Source organism: Octopus bimaculoides, chromosome 8, assembly GCF_046866305.1.
Source record: "Octopus bimaculoides isolate indiv1 chromosome 8, ASM4686630v1, whole genome shotgun sequence".
Taxonomy (NCBI): domain Eukaryota; kingdom Metazoa; phylum Mollusca; class Cephalopoda; order Octopoda; family Octopodidae; genus Octopus; species Octopus bimaculoides.
In genome coordinates this window covers 44,673,903-44,691,511 of record NC_142935.1, presented here as the reverse complement: position 1 = coordinate 44,691,511, position 17,609 = coordinate 44,673,903, and the positions used below count along the sequence as shown (strand labels likewise).

Genomic DNA, 17,609 nt, shown 5'->3' with positions numbered 1-17,609 from the left:
ATATGATAGAGTGTTTTGATGACCATTGAATCTCTAGTCTTTATTTTATGGAGCATGAAGAGAAGGAAAAATAAAGTAAATTCTAAAAATATGATCTCAAATTATAGAGAAACACAAGTCAATACTACATAATATTTATTTAATGTTTTAGCATTTAAATTGACCATATCTGACTTAAATATTCTACTTGCTTCATGTTAAAACTGGTTAGATGTGGCCTATCACACCTACATTACAACATAATTCTAAAATTAACAGTTACCTCTTTAAAATCTCAAAGCTACAAGATAACACGTGGTTAATTGAAAACAATGTGAATAAATTACTTTTGACAGAATAACATGAATGTTAAAGGGTTAATGCCAGTGTGCCACAATTTCTGTAACCATTTGTGTATATAAAACAAATAAAAATAATAAAAACAGTGACAACAATAACAGGATTAAAGGTAAAGATGTTTACTTATTTGGAAAACTCTGAAAGCAATGTTAACACTAGATTCATTTTCTGAGAGATTAAAGAAGGTACACCAGATAAAGCTGTACATACCATACACAGAGCCTTGCTTGTCATACTTGATAACAAGTATTTTGTGTCTAGATTATCAGTCATTGCTTGATCATAGTACATATCCTGATCTGAGAATATGTCAACTTTTCTGACCTATCAGATCAGTTTCTCTAAGGAAGTTACAATTTATCTCTGTAGGGGATAAGTGCACTATAAAATTAGTTAAATCTGACTATCAAATAGCCCAACTAAATCAATTCAATCATCATCGTTGTCGTTTAGCGTCCGCTTTCCATGCTAGCATGGGTTGGACGATTTGACTGAGGACTGGTGGACCAGGAGGCGACACCAGGCTCTAATCTGATTTGGCAGAGTTTCTACAGCTGGATGCCCTTCCTAACGCCAACCACTCCGAGAGTGTAGTGGGTGCTTTTACGTGCCACCGGCACGAGGGCCAGTCAGGCGGTACTGGCGACGGCCACGCTCGAAATAGTGTATTTTACATGCCACCTGCACAGGAGCCAGTCCATCGGCACTGGCAACGATCTCGCTCAAATGTCTTACTGGCCGAATGTATCATAGTAAGCACATGAAAGCAGGAATGTAAGCAAACAAAGATTCAGATCAATTCAAATATGTTTGGGACATATTTGACCTGTAAAAAGTCTGTTTTCACTGTGGTTTATCATTGAAAAATTTTCTCTTTATGCAATAGGCATTAAAAACACAAATTACCTAAAAGGAGAATTTTTCTCAACAGGAAACTGCATTGAAAACAGTCTATAAAATACAGGTCAAATTAGTTCCAAACATATTTGAACTGATTTAAATGCCAGCTGATCCAATCAATGTTAACAGCCTGCTCGTAAAAGTAACGTGTAAGTGGCTGAGAACTCCACAAACATGCATACCCTTAATGTAGTTCTCAGGGCAATTCAGTGACACAGAATGTGACAAAACTGGCCCCTTGAATGACAAGTACTACTCATTCTTGCCAGCTGAGTGGACTGGAGCAACGTGAAATAAAGGGTCTTACTCAAGGGCACTGCTGGATATCGAACTCACAACCTTATGATCACAAGCTGAATTCCCTAAACACTAAGTCATGAACCTTCACCAAAAGGTCTTTCCCAAGTCATATAGACTCATAGGGCTGGAAATGCTAAGTTAAATCTTACCAAACGAGTAAACATCCCATGTCACCAACTCTGGGATATATCTTTCTCTAACCACCAAATATTAATGAAGCATTGCTTAATTGATATTTAACTAATCATGTATTATATCGTGTCATTAATCTATCCACCTCAACTCTGTAAACCATAGATTAAATCTCATCTTCAAACTACCCACCATAGTTCCATAAACTATGACCTAAATCTTATCATAAAACTCCCTACCATAACTCAATCAACCATAGGCTAAATGTTAGCATTAAACACCCAGGTTAGCTCAGTCAACCAGTAAGCTAAAATGAAACAGCTCATTCCTGCTCTATCGTTGTTGGCACTCCGTTGCTTACGACGTCAAGGGTTCCAGTTGATCCGATCAACAGAACAGCCTGCTCGTGAAATTAACGTGCAAGTGGCTGAGCACTCCACAGACACGTGTACCCTTAACGTAGTTCTCAGGGATATTCAGCGTGACACAGTGTGACAAGGCTGACCCTTTGAATTACAGGCACAACAGAAACAGGAAGTAAGAGTGAGAGAAAGTTGTGGTGAAAGAGTACAGCAGGGTTCGCCATCATCCCCTGCCGGAGCCTCGTGGAGCTTTAGGTGTTTTCGCTCAATAAACACCCACAACACCCGATCTGGGAATCGAAACCGCGAGTCCGCTGCCCTAACCACTGGGCCATTACGCCTCCCCTGCTCTATCACTCATGAGTTAAACCTTTCCATTAATCAACCCACCGCTTCCATTCAAAGAAATTTATTAAATCTATCAATCTTCAATCAAATTCACCAATCTACTCATGGTTTAATCTCATGACTAAACAAGCCCCACCTCACTACATAAAGCTAGGATTGAACGTTACCATTAAAGTTACTCACCTCTTTCCGGAGCGTTTTCACAAATGATTCAACGCAGTCTGTGACATTAACAAAATTTTTACTGCAACACAAAACAATTATCAATGTTATAATGGCAGTGGTGGTGATGATGATGATGTGGACTGGACTGGGAAATGATAGTGGTGGAAGCTTAACCAGTGGTATAATTAGTGAGTCTATGAAATTTACCCCTCATGTACAATAATCTCCCGAAGACAATTACCCCTGAGGACAACAGATGATTTAAAACTTAATACATTGGAGACGGGGTAATTAACCAAGGGGGATAATTTCCTAGGGGGTTGTCATCGGGGGAACTGTCCTATTGGGGGGTAATCGACTTGATACAATAATTAGTAGCTAAGAAACAAGTTGGTTATAAAGATGTCAATGATAATAGTAGTGATGACAACTTCCAACTTTTGTTGTGAGACATGGAGTAGAAGTAAGGTGAGTGATGATACATATTGCCGAGACCATGGAGTATGAGTAAGGTGACTGACAGTATATGGCAGTGTGATATAGAATACAAGGTAAGTAATGGTACGTAGTTGTAAAACATGGAATATGAGTAATGTAAGTGATGGTACATATTAGTGTGCCATGGAATGTAAGGTGACTGATGGTATACGGTGCTGAGAGATGGAATATGAGTAAAGGTGAGTGATGGCACAAGGTGGTGAGATAAGGAATGAGAAAGGGGAGTAATGGTAAATGGTGATGAGACATGGAATGTGTGTAACGTGAGTGATAGTACATAGTAGTAAGACATGGAACATGAGTAAAGATATATGGTGGTGTGACATGGTGTATGAATAAGGTGAGTGATGATACATGGTGGTGAGACATGGATTGTGCGCAAGGAATATCATACTAAATGGTAGTGAGACAGTGGCAACAAATAATGATTTGTAAAATAATAAAAGCCTCGAATTTGCATGAGGTGGCGAAACTGTCAATTAAATGGACCCCAAAAGTTGACTCGCACTATATTCTATTGGCCCCAAAATATGGACAACAAAGTTGACATAGGTGCTAGTTGAAACTCAGAACATCATTGTTGTAGTTGGCACTCCGTCGCTTACGACATAGAGGGTTCCAGTTGATCGGATCAACAAAACAGCCTGCTCGTGAAATTAGCATGCAAGTGGCTGAGCACTCCACAGACACGTGTACCCTTAACGTAGTTCTCGGGGATATTCAGCGTGACACAGTGTGACAAGGCTGACCCTTTGAATTACAGGCACAACAGAAACTGGAAGAAAGAGTGAGAGAAAGTCGTGGTTAAAGAGTACAGCAGGGTTCGCCACCATCCCCTGCCAGAGCCTCATGGAGCTTTAGGTGTTTTTGCTCAATAAACACTCACAACACCCGGTTTGGGAATCGAAACCGCGATCCTATGACCGTGAGTTCACTGCCCTAACCACTGGGCCATTGCGCCTCCGCTCAGAACATCATAAGACATAACTAAACACTGATGACAACAACAGCAATGATGATGATGATGATAGTAACTGAAACAGAAAGACTTACTCACCGTTTCATGTAGGATTCATAGTTATCATCATAATGCAGACAAATAAGTTCGTTCTTCAGCATCTCTTGCCGATAGGTCTCGTGACTGGAATGATCAGGGGTCTGCAAGACTCTCTGTAGATTCAGGTCTATGACAGAACTTGGGTATTTACTGGTCAACATATCTTTCATCAGGTGAGAGATCTTGCTACCTGGTTCCTGAAATAAAAAAATATCAACAAATAAGATGAGTGACATTCAAATTCTTCATCTTTTAAACATGGTGACTTCCTTTTAGTGTTTTATAGGTCAAACTTGACTTTAATAATAATAATAATAATAATAATAATCCTTTCTATTAAAGGCACAAGGCCTAAAATTTTGGGGGGAGGGGACTAGTCGATTACTAGTCGATTGGTGGTGGTGGTGGTGGTGGTGGTCGTGGTGGCAGTAGGAGGAGGAGGAGAGTAATTACAGTAATAAACAAATAAAATCAGATTTGCACAATGATTGATCTACCATGTCCATTTCATATAAAAATTGTGAAGAAAACAAATGAAAAGTTGAAAAACTACAATCCTTCCAAATTTGAGACTATGAGGATTTGAAATTGTAATGGTCGTACCTGTGACAAATGGTGCATTAGGAATTGTGAGTGATGAAGTAGACAAATGGATAAAGGAGATTGAAACAGAATGTCCTGTTGAGGCTCTTAGGAACAGGAAAGATTAACAGAAAGGTTCAGAGCAATTTGAGGGCTTATTGAAATCATATGGATATCTAAGGTTACAAGTGTAAAAATTAACATTTCCTTCTCCAAGCCTAGATTCGAAACCGAATGTAAGAATTCTTGGTCGTCCAAACCACCATGATCAACAGGCATGAAAAAAGTTTTCTTTGTCCTGTCAAAAGGTGATTGATCATCTCCTTTGACCTACGACCTCAGCTATGTCAGGTGAAGTTCAAATGGACAGGAACTGACCTATTTAGGTACAAACTTTGCTGCAGTATGTCTGTCCTTCTAGCTGCTACGATTATTATAAATACATGAAGGAGTCATACCCAATGACTGGTGTAGCAGCACCATAGTCAACTGCTACAATGGTAAAGGTGATGCATTAGATACAAATAATTACAGAGGTATTGAGTTGTTGGATCAGGTAATGAAAGTCACGGAGAGAGTCATAGCCCAACTAATTAGGGAGAGAGTCAGTCTAGACGAGATGCAGTTTGGGTTTGTGCCAGGGAAAAATCACCACTGATGCTATATTTCTGGTAAGACAGTTGCAGGAGTAATCCCTAGCCAAAGATAAACCTCTGTACCTAGCTTTCGTTGACATGGAGAAAGCCTTTGACAGGGTCCCCCAATCCCTTATCTGGTGGTCAATGAGGAAACTAGGGATAGATGAATGGTTAGTGAGAGCTGTACAGGCCATGTACAGGGATGCTGTCAGTAAGGTGAGGGTTGTCAACAAGTACAGTGATGAATTCTGGGTAGGAGTAGGGGTCCACCAAGGATCAGTCCTCAGCCCCCTCTTATTCATCATATTCCTCCAGGCAATAACAGAGGAATTCAAGACAGGATGCCCCTGGGAGCTTCTCTATGCTGATGACCTTGCTCTAATAGCTGAGACACTATCAGAACTAGAGAAGAAGTTTCAGGTGTGGAAGCAAGGTCTAGAATCAAAGAGTCAACCTAGCAAAAACCAAAATCTTAATACATTCAGGTAGATGGCCCTGCTCGATCTATAGAAAAGGTGTAGGTAGAAACTCCATAAGATGTACCCAGTGTAAGCTATGGACATATAAGAGGTGCAGCAATATCACAGGAAGGCTAACTGGGAAGATAGCTTTTGTGTGTAGCAAATGCTCAGGTGCAATAAACACTGGAAATGTGCAGAAAACTGCTTCCATCACATTCAAGGGGGAAAAACTACAAGTAGTTGATAGCTTCTGTTACCTAGGTGACCAAGTTAGTAGCGAGGGTGGATGCTCTGAAAGTGTAGCTGCTAGAATAAGAATAGCCTGGGCAAAATTCAGAGAGCTCCTACCTCTGCTGGTGACAAAGGCCTCTTGCTCAGAGTAAAAGGTAGACTGTATGACGCATGTGTGCAAACAACCATGCTACATGGCTGTGAAACATGGACTGTGACTGCTGAGGACATGCGTAAGCTTGCAAGGAATGAAGCTAGTATGTCCCGCTGGATGTGTAATGTCAGTGTGCATACATGACAGAGTGTAAGCACCCTGAGAGAAAAGTTGGATTTAAGAAGCATCAGATGTGGTGTGCAAGAGAGACGACTGAGCTGGTATGGTCATGGGTTGCAAATGGATGAGGACAGCTGTGTGGAAAAGTGTCACACCCTAACAGTGGAGGGAACCTGTGGAAGAGGTAGACTCAGGAAGGCATGGGATGAGGTGGTGAAGCATAACCTTCCAGCATTGGGCCTCACAGAGGCAACGACAAGTGACCGAGACCTTTGGAGATATGTTGTGCTTGAGAAGACCCGGCAAGCCAAGTGAGACCATAACCCGTGGCCTATGCCAATGCAGCCAAATAGTTAATGGAAGACATACAGCAGGAACGGGGAATGCTTATTTGAAGTCATTGCTGAATTTACTGCATTACATTAGAAAACTAAACCTTTATTAAACATATGGAAATAACTATATTTATTATGAAAATAAATTTAGTATATAATGAATTTATTGTAAACAGTGCTCAGATGCACTAAAACTCATCAGAAAAAGTAACTAAAAGTGTGTGAACAGTACATAGAATATGCACAGGTAGTGAACTGTGAATAATTTTTAAAAAAACAGTGTGGGGATATCAGGTGTACCATCAGCAAATTTCAGGAAGCACAGAAGTTTTGAAGAATGTAGTATCTCAACTGCTAACAACTGATGTGGATATTTTATTCCATGCTTCAGCAATTCTGAATGTGAAAAAAATGTTTCTGAAAGTCATGAGTGTTGTGTTGTTTTTTTGATTTTGTAAGCATGTCCATGAGTGTTAGATGTATGGAATTCAAAAAGGTACCCAAGGTTGTTGTAGACAAGATGGTGGATAGATATTAAAGTAAGAATTTAAAATCTAATCTGATCTTAGAGTTATTTATTAAACAAAGAAAATCGTGAGAGAAAAAATTCATAAACAAAACAATAAACAAATAACTTACAGCAACAATACCTTGAAGGTAAAGATCATGATGATATGGCCACATCTTGCCTGTCTGGTCCAAGACACGTCGTGAACATAATCTCTCTTCTGGTGTGTTAAATAACGCCAGTGTGTTAATAACCTTTCACAGAGGGAAAATGAGAATCAAAATCAGGATTGTTATTTTCACATTTGTTTTAGTTTATTTTAACTCTTTGCCTGTCCAAAGCATTTTCATAAGTTTGTCTCAAACATCCATGCTTGTGTTCAGACTTTTAGTTAACCCTTGTTTCATAAGTTCTGAGTAGCTTTCCTTTCTCAAGTCCCCAAGGTATTCTGGCAGTTGCAAAAAATTGGAAATGCATATTTATATATGATGAACGATAGATTGCTTAATAAAGAGAATGAATGGGAGAAAGAGAGCCTGCCTTATGTCGACCCAATAGAGGGACCAGCTATCCGAGTTGATAGTACCAGGGTAGATAAAGCAATTAAGAGTATGAAGACCGGGAAAGCCCCCGGCCCATCAGGAATCACTGCAGAGATGCTCAAAATATCTGGCAGTGTTGGCTATAGCCTAGTCACCCGTATTACGAACCAGGTGATACACGAAGGAGTCATACCCTATGACTGGTGTAGCAGCATCATAGTCAACTGCTACAAAGGTAAAGGGGACGCTTTAGATACAAATAATTACAGAGGCATCAAGCTGTTAGATCAGGTTATGAAAGTTACAGAGAGGGTCATAGCCCAACTAATTAGGGAGCGAATCAATTTAGATGAGATGCAGTTTGGGTTCGTGCCAGGTAAAAGCACTACTGATGCCTTATTTCTAGTGAGACAGTTGCAAGAGAAATACCTAGTCAAGGATAAACCTCTGTACCTGGCTTTCGTTGACATGGAGAAAGCCTTTGACAGGGTCCCCCGATCCCTTATCTGGTGGTCAATGAGGAAACTTGGGATAGAAGAATGGCTAGTGAGAGCTGTGCGAGCCATGTACAGAGATGCGGCCAGTAAGGTGAGGGTTGGAAATGAGTACAGCAATGAATTCCGGGTAGAGGTAGGGGTCCACCAAGGTTCCGTCCTCAGCCCCCTATTATTTACCATAGTCCTCCAGGCAATCACAGAGGAGTTCAAGACAGGTTGCCCCTGGGAGCTCCTCTATGCTGATGACCTTGCCCTAATTGCGGAGTCACTATCAGAACTAGAGGAGAAGTTTCAGGTGTGGAAGCAAGGTCTAGAATTGAAGGGCCTTAGAGTCAACCTAGCTAAAACCAAAATCCTAATAAGTAGGAAGGTAGATAAAACACAAACCCCTTCAGGTAGATGGCCCTGCTCAGTATGTAGAAAAGGAGTAGGTAGTAACTCTATAAGATGTACCCGGTGCAAGCTATGGACACATAAGAGGTGCAGCAACATCAAAGGCAGGTTAACTAGCAAGTTAGTTTTTGTTTGTGGCAGATGTTCAGGTGCAATAAAGACTGCAAACAAACAGGAAACAACTTCTATCTCATTCCAGGGTGAAAAACTAGAGGTAGTCGATAGCTTCCGCTATCTGGGCGACCAAGTTAGTAGTGGGGGTGGGTGCGCTGAAAGTGTAGCTGCTAGAATAAGAATAGCCTGGGCAAAGTTTAGAGAGCTCTTACCCCTGCTGGCGACAAAGGGACTCTCACTCAGAGTAAAAGGCAGACTGTATGACGCATGCGTACGAACAACCATGCTACATGGCAGTGAAACATGGGCTGTAACTGCTGAGGACATACGTAAGCTCGCAAGGAATGAAGCCAGTATGCTCCGTTGGATGTGTAATGTCAATGTGAATACCCGTCAGAGTGTAAGTATCTTGAGAGAAAAGCTGAACATTAGAAGCATCAGTTGTGGCGTGCAAGAGAGACGATTGCGCTGGTATGGACATGTGGTGAGAATGGAGGAGGATAGCTGCGTGAAAAAGTGCCACACCCTAACAGTTGAGGGAACCCGTGGAAGAGGTAGGCCCAGGAAGACCTGGGCTGAGGTGGTGAGGCAAGACCTTCGTACATTGGGCCTCACCGAGGCGATGACTACGGACCGAGACCTTTGGAAATGGGCTGTGCGTGAGAAGACCCGGCAAGCCAAGTAAGATCGTTGCCAGTGCCCCTGGACTGGTTCTTGTGCGGGTGGCACATGAGATGCACCATTTTGAGCGTGGCCGTTGCCAGTACCGCCTGACTGGCTCCTGTAGGATTTTCGAGCGAGATCGTTGCCAGTGCCCCTGGACTGGCTTGTGCGGGTGGCACATAAAAGACACCATTTCGAGCGTGGCCGTTTTCGTGCGGGTGACACGTAAAAGCACCCACTACACTCTCTGAGTGGTTGGCGTTAGGAAGGGCATCCAGCTGTAGAAACTCTGCCAAATCAGACTGGAGCCTGGTGTTGCCATCCGGTTTCACCAGTCCTCAGTCAAATCGTCCAACCCATGCTAGCATGGAAAGCGGACGTTAAACGATGATGATGATGATGATGATGAATGTATGCTGGGGAAATATATTCTGTGTATCACATGTAATATACAGGACAGGCACATCATCATTCAGCATCTGCCTTCCATGCTGGCATGGATTGGATGGTTTGACAGGAGCCAGCCAGGCGGGAGTCAGCCAGGCAGAAACCTGCACCAGATTTCTGTGTCAGTTTTGACAGTGTTTTTACAGCTAGATGCCCTTCCTAGCACCAACCACCCAGCAGAGTGGACCGAGTGCTTTTTACATGGCACAAGCACAGGCAAGGTCAGTTTTGGCAAGGTTTTTACAGCTAGATGCCCTTCTAAATGCCAACTATTTTACAATGTGGACTGGATTCAGGTTAAAATGAAAAAACATGAGCAAGGTAGTATACGTCCTTGTATATTGAATAAATATGTTGCTCCAAAAATTATCAAACATTTTTTCATTTGGTTATTTTATATGAGATGATGTGGAGGTGCAATGGCCCAGTGGTTAGAGTAGCAGACTCGCAGTCGGAGGATCGCGGTTTCAACTCCCAGACCAGGCGTTGTGTGTGTTTATTGAGCGAAAACACCTAAAGCTCCACAAGGCTCTGGTGGGGCGGGGGTGGGGTACCCCTGTTGTACTCTTGGGTCAGGATTAAGGTTAGGGTTACAAACACTTTGAAATTACACAGATTGACAATTCAGAAGGCCAAGATGTATTTGTGCCTCATTATGTCTCCACAAGAAATGCTGTTCGTCATGAACTTCTGCAGTGCATCATACCTGTATAGTATTTTGGGAGTGGTGAATATAACTTTCTCATTTTCTTGTTATTTTGGCATTTTTATTTACTTCATCCTCTATCAACTTTCAATAGGTAACTTTTTCATTACTAAGAACTTAAGTACTCTTGTAACAACAACAACAAAAATAATAATAAACCTTTCTACTAGAGGCACAAGACCTAAAATTTGGGAGGAGGGGGTGTTAGTCAATTACAGAGACCCAGTGTTTAACTGGTACTTATTTCATCGACCCCGAAAGGATGAAAGGGAAAGTCAACCTCCGCAGAATTTGAACTCAGATCATAGAGATAGACGAAATGCCACTAAGCATTTTGCCCAGCATGCCTTAATAATAACTACAAATTAAGCTCACTGCTATAATAATAATAACAACAAAGATAATAATAACAGCTTCCAAGGCAATTAACATGGGAGCAGTGAATTGCCAGAATCACTAGAGCATCAGACAAAATGACTTGTTATATTTGCTTTGGCTATTTACATTCTGAGTTCAACTTTGTCTTTCATCTTTGTGGGGGATCAATAAAATAAAGCACCAGCCAAGTACTGAAGTTAATATCAACTACCTGCTCCCTTCAAGCTAGCTGGCCTTGTGTCTAAATTAGAAACAATTTTATTTTATTATTAGATTGACTTTGCTTTCCATCCTTTCGGGGTCAATAAATTAAGTACCAGTGAAGTACTGGGGAGGGGGCAACATAATTGAGTAGCCCTCTCTCCCAATATTTCAGACTTTGTGCATATAGTAAGGAAGGATTATTATATTAATTATTGCATTCATGATCTTTTTGAAAAATAGATAGAAGAGACCTTGATTGGACAGACCTGTGACCAAAGGCGTTCCAGCCATAACCATTCTAGGTTTTTTCCTATGAGCAGGAACCCTGGGATAAAATATCCAACATGTCATTTTCTAAGATGACAGAATGTGACTTGAGGGAAATTTGGTTGTTAATTCGAACAACTGGAGAAAACAGAAACTTTCACACAAGTTAACAAGGGACCTTATTAACTTGTCTAAGAATGTGGCAATCAGTGGTATAATTGTTGAAATTAACCCTAGTATTTTGGTGAAATATACAGAGCTGCCATAGCAAAACACATTACTAGAGAGCATTTGTAGCAAAAAACACATTACTAGATGGACAGCACTGTTGTAGCAACAATGTTGCCAGAGAGACAAGGCTGTTGTAGCAACCACATAGCAATCTCAGAGGGCTTACAAAGATCATAGACACTACCCACCAACCCCACACTAAGTTATAATAATCTAAAAAAGACAAAGTTACCATAGCAATAACTTCACCATGGCAACACACCTTCTGTATTACACTAAGAATAACCAGTTGTAATTATGGCAACCATAAAGAAGAGACTGAGATGACGCGGTGATGTCAAAATAAGAAACTACAAATTGTAAGGGGGGGGGGGAGTTATCCTTTCACCCCCTACTCTAGCCCCGAAAAACAACAACAACAAATAAAATAACTTGTGTTAAATACCAAATAAAGACATTAAAACAATTAGTGCTAATTACTTACGAGATTAACTTGCTTGATATGTTTACCAATGACGACGCTGCGGCCGAAGGTCATGAGGTGCGATGATATCATTGTCCGGAGGAAGTCCTCTTCGATGCTGTGAGATGGGCAGAGGATACTGTCATCAACCTGATGGAAGAGGACAGAATGAACACAATAAATCATGATCACAATAACCACCACCAAATTTACCAATTCCTTACTCAGATCATTACCACCATCCCGATGGAATCTGAATGATTGTCTGAAAATACAAGGAATGCTCTACAGGCTTGTCTGATCATTCTATTTGCAGAGACATGAAACTAATAGCAGTGCACATTTAAATCATCATCATCGATTAACGTCTGTTTTACATGCTGGCATGGGTTAGACAGTTTGACCTCAGCTGGTAAGGCCTGGGGCTGCAAAAGGCTCCATTATCTGCTCGGGCATGGTTTCTACAGCTGGATATTCTTTCTAATGCCAACCACTCTACAGAATGTACTGAACGTTTTTTATGTGGTACCAGCATGGGTGCATGTGTATATTAAATGAGATAAAGTGCCTTGCAGTTAACCCAGCAAAAACCAAAGTCTTAGTAAGTAGGAAGGCTGACAAATCACAAACCCCTTCAAGTAGGTGGCCCTGTTTGATCTGTAGAAAAGGTGTTGGTAGAAACTTCATTCATCATCATTTAACATCCGTTTTCCATGCTGGCATGGGTTGGATGGTTTGACCAGAGCTGGCAAACTGGAGAGCTGTATCAGACTCCAGTCTGATTTGACATGGTTTCTATGGTTGGATGCCCTTCCTAACGCCAGCCACTTTACGGAGTGTGTCGGGTGCTTTTACATGGCACCACACAAGCATTTTTACGTAGCGCCACATGGTACTTTTACGAAGTGCCACATCGACTCTTTTATGTGACACCACACAGGCACTATAACATGGCACTGCACAAGCACTTTAATGCGGCACCACAAGTGCTTTTCATCACCAGAGGGACCACTCTTAACACTTCTGCTGCAGAGTATAGGTCTTGAGTACAGCAAGGTGCCAGGCATCTCGGTCCCTTATCATCTCACCTGAAAGGTCCAGCATCCTGAGGTCGTTCTTCAGTACTTCATCCTATGTCTTCCTAGGTCTCCAACTTCCACCTGTTCCATCTACTTTGAGAGATTGGCACTTCTTTATGGAGATGTCAGCATCCATCCGCATCACATGACCAAACAAGCGCAGCCTTCTATCTTGCACATAACAACTAATTCTTCTTATGCCTCTCAAAACACTAGCACTCTGTTGGACGTGTACCAGCCTCATTCTTTTCTAACCTTGCATTCAGGGCCCATATCTCATTATTGTTATTTTTATCATTAAGGTGACAGGCTGGCAAAATTGTTAACACACCAAATAAAATTCTAAGTGATGGTTCATCCATCTTTATGCTCTGAGTTCAAATTCTGCCGAAGTCAATTTTGCTTTTCATCTTTTCAGGGTTGATAAAATAAGCACCGATTTAGTAGTGGGATCAATGTAACCGATTTACCCGTCCCATTAACTTGCTGGCCTTGTGCCAAAATTTGAAAATATCATCATCATCATTAAGGCAGAGAGCTGGCAGAATCATTGGGAAAAAACGGTTTTCAGAATTTCTTGTGCCAAAATTTGAAATTGTCATCATTAAGGTGGTGAGCTTAATGCATGTCAGACAAAATATTTGGCAGTATTTTGTCCATCAGTACATTCTGAGTTCACATTCCACCAGGGTTGACTTTGCCTTTCATCCTTTCAGGTTCGATGAAATAAGTACCAGTTACATACTAGGGTCAATATAATCGACTAGCCCCCACCCCAAAATTTCTGGCCTTGTGCCTTTAGTAGAAAGGATTATTATTATCATCATTATTAAGGTGATGAGCTGGCAGGATCATTAGCACACTGGGTGAAATGCTTAACAGTGTTTCATCTGTCTTAACAGTCTGAGTTCAAACTCTGTCCAAGTCGACTGCCTTTCATCATCAATGAAATAAGTACCAGTTACGTACTAGGGGTCAAGTTAATCAGCTATCCCCCTCTCCTAAATTTCAGGCCTTGTGCCTATACTCTCTTTTACTTGTTTCAGTCATTTGACTGTAGCCATGCCGGAGCACCACCTTTTGGTCGAGCATATCGACCCCAGGACTTATTCTTTGTAAGCCTAGTACTTATTCTATCGATCTCTATTGCCGAACCACTAAGTTACGGGGACATAAACACACCAGCATCGGTTGTTGAGCGATGTTGGGGGGACAAACACAGACACACAAACATATATACACACACACACATATATATATATAGACAGTCTGTTAAAGTCTGTCATACCGGCCATGATGAAGGGAAATAGCCCTGAAACTCGAGTCGCCTTTATATATATATATTTATATTTATATATTTATATATTTGATCCTTTATATTGAACACTCAATATTTCATCTACATTCAATACTTTCTTTCATGGTGCCATCCATTTTTATTTTATTTTATTTTATATTGTATATCATATTATATATTGTATATTCCATATTCTATACCCCACATTAGTTCTGCAGGAATATAAATAAAACATAAAAAACAGACAGTGTTGGAACTCTTTTAAGCAAAATAATATATATATATATATATATATATATATATCCTCTATGCTGATGACCTTGCCCTAATTGCGGAGTCACTATCAGAACTAGAGGAGAAGTTTCAGGTGTGGAAGCAAGGTCTAGAATTGAAGGGCCTTAGAGTCAACCTAGCTAAAACCAAAATCCTAATAAGTAGGAAGGTAGATAAAACACAAACCCCTTCAGGTAGATGGCCCTGCTCAGTATGTAGAAAAGGAGTAGGTAGTAACTCTATAAGATGTACCCGGTGCAAGCTATGGACCCATAAGAGGTGCAGCAACATCAAAGGCAGGTTAACTAGCAAGTTAGTTTTTGTTTGTGGCAGATGTTCAGGTGCAATAAAGACTGTAAACACTCTCTGAGTGGTTGGCGTTAGGAAGGGCATCCAGCTGTAGAAACTCTGCCAAATCAGACTGGAGCCTGCTGTTGCCATCCGGTTTCACCAGTCCTCAGTCAAATCGTCCAACCCATGCTAGCATGGAAAGCGGACGTTAAACGATGATGATGATGATGATGATGATGATGATACATATATACGACGAGCTTCTTTCAGTCGTATAGTAGAAAGGAATATTAGTATTATTATTATTATTAAGTGGTGAGCTGGCAGAATTGCTAGCATGCCAGGCAACATGCTTAGCAGCATTTCATCTGCTGCTACATTCTCAGTTCAAATTCCGCCGGGGTCAACTTTGCCTTTCATCATTTCAGGGTCAATAAAATAAGTACCAGTTATGCACTGGAGTCGATGTAATTGACTTAATCCCTTCTCCCAAATTTGAGGCCTTGTGCTTCCAGTAGAAAGGATTATTATTGTTATTAATGATGATGATAATCATAATAAAAATGATAATCATCATTATTTAACATCTGCCTTCCATGCTGGCACAGATGGGATGGTTTGACAAGAGCCCTTCTTAATACCAACCCCCTGGTAGATTATAATAATAACCTTTTGTACTATAGGCACAAGGCTTGAAACTTTCGAGGGAGTGTTGTGGGGCTTCTCAATTACATCAACCCCAGTGTTTCATTGGTACTTATTTCATCGACCCCGAAAGGATGAAAGGCAAAGTTGACCTTGGCAGAATTTGAACTCAGAACGCAAAGACGGATGAAATACCGCTAAACATTTTGCCTGGCATGTTAACAATTCTGCCAGCTCAATGCCTTAATAATAAGAAAATAATAATAATAATAATAATAATAATAATGGTTTCAAAATTTTCCACAAGGGCAGAAATTTTGGGGGGAAGAGGTGACACAATTTCATCAAACCCAGTGCATAACTGGTACTAATTCTACCGACCCTGGAATGATGATAGGCAAAGTCAATCTCGCCAGAATTAGAACTCAGAATGGAGTGACAGGCAAAATACCGCTAAGCATTTCGTCCAGGGTGGTAACGTTTCTGCTAGTAGCTCACCACCTTAATAATAATAAAATAATAATGTTTTTTTTCTACTCTAGGTACAAGGCCCAAAATTTTGTGAGTGGGGTGGGCAGTCGATTAGAACAACCCCAGTATTAATTTATCGACCCCAAAAGGTTGAAAAGCAAAGTCGACCTCAGCAGAATTTGAACTCAGAACGTAAAGACAGACGAAATACTGCTAAGCATTTCGCCCGGTGTGCTAACATTACTGCCAGCTCACTGCCTATAAAATATAGTTTGAGTTCAAATGCTACAGAAGTCAATTGCCTTTCATCATTTTTAAGGGTCAATAGAATAAAGGATCAGTCAAGTACTGAGGTTGATACAATCAACTTTCCCCCCTCACATCAAAATTGTTGGCTTCATGATGAAATTCGAAACCATTAGTAGCAATAGTATAGTAGTAGTAGTAGTAGTAGTAGTAGTAACAGAGGTAGCACTGGTGGAAGGAGGAGGATTTATCAACATTATTATTGTTACCTCTGAATAGACACTCTCTTTGTTATGCTGTAAGCCACCACTATGGAGAAAGCACAGTGGGGAGTAGGAGGGGGCCAATAGCAATTGACAGCACACATGTCTCTGATGATAGTGGAATAGGTGGCAGTAAGTGGGGCGGAATAGTAAAAGGAAATCAATTAAACTTCAATCTTGTATTATTTTTCCGTGACTCAGGAAACCTCCACAATATTTAACTCAACAGACACAGCATACAAATATCCCCCACCTACCCACCCCATTTTCACTTATTAGGTACTAAACAACCCCCCCCCCCCCAAACCACCACCAAGAAAAAAGAAAAATCATTATTTCAACCATAACAACAGTTTGGCAAACTAGTGTTCCATTCTGTTCCAGCCTGCTCTGATGTCAATGTAACCATGGCTACACACCCTCCTCACACTCACACAAAAACACACACACACACACACACACATATAGAGAGAGAGAGAGAAAGAGAGATACAGAAATAAAGCAAACAGGTGATGTCACATCACACAAATCAAGTCTTACCTGCAACCATAAAACACCAGTCTCTTCAATGATGAAAATCAATTCATCACAGTGTGTCTCTAACAATCAATACATGAAAGTCATCAGCTTCTATATACACTTAATCAATTAATCAATAGAGTGACGGGTAACATCAATTTGTGATGACGATTATCTGATATATCAGCTATATGTGTGTGTGTGTGTGTGTGTGTGTGTGTGTATGTGTGTACATATGTATATATACAGGTGAGTGGACAAATTAAAGAAAAAGGCACTCAACACATTTAGGGGTTACATATATTATTTAAAACAGGTTTCTGTATGAAGCCTATGAAACTTGAAGTTGCACATGGCCAAATCAAACTGTTTTAAATAATAATGATAATATATATAAATACACAGGTGAGCACATAAATGCAAAATAAGGTGGAAAAAATATGCTACTGTATCTGTTTTGGCAGGGTCTTTATGGTTGTATACCCTTCTT

General features: G+C 40.7%; 1 protein-coding gene across 1 annotated transcript in view; it reads right to left on the bottom strand.

Annotated features, from left to right (window-relative positions):
• LOC106881246 (guanine nucleotide exchange factor C9orf72) overlaps positions 1–17,609 on the bottom strand; it is a 45,309-nt gene that overhangs the window by 1,804 nt on the left and 25,896 nt on the right. Inside the window, exons 4-7 of the mRNA XM_052970075.2 lie at positions 12,057–12,185; positions 7,262–7,384; positions 4,102–4,298; positions 2,565–2,625 (exon numbers count right to left, since the gene is read on the bottom strand). Of these exons, the coding sequence (XP_052826035.1) occupies positions 2,565–2,625; positions 4,102–4,298; positions 7,262–7,384; positions 12,057–12,185 (510 nt within the window). The remainder of the gene's footprint in view (positions 1–2,564; positions 2,626–4,101; positions 4,299–7,261; positions 7,385–12,056; positions 12,186–17,609) is intronic.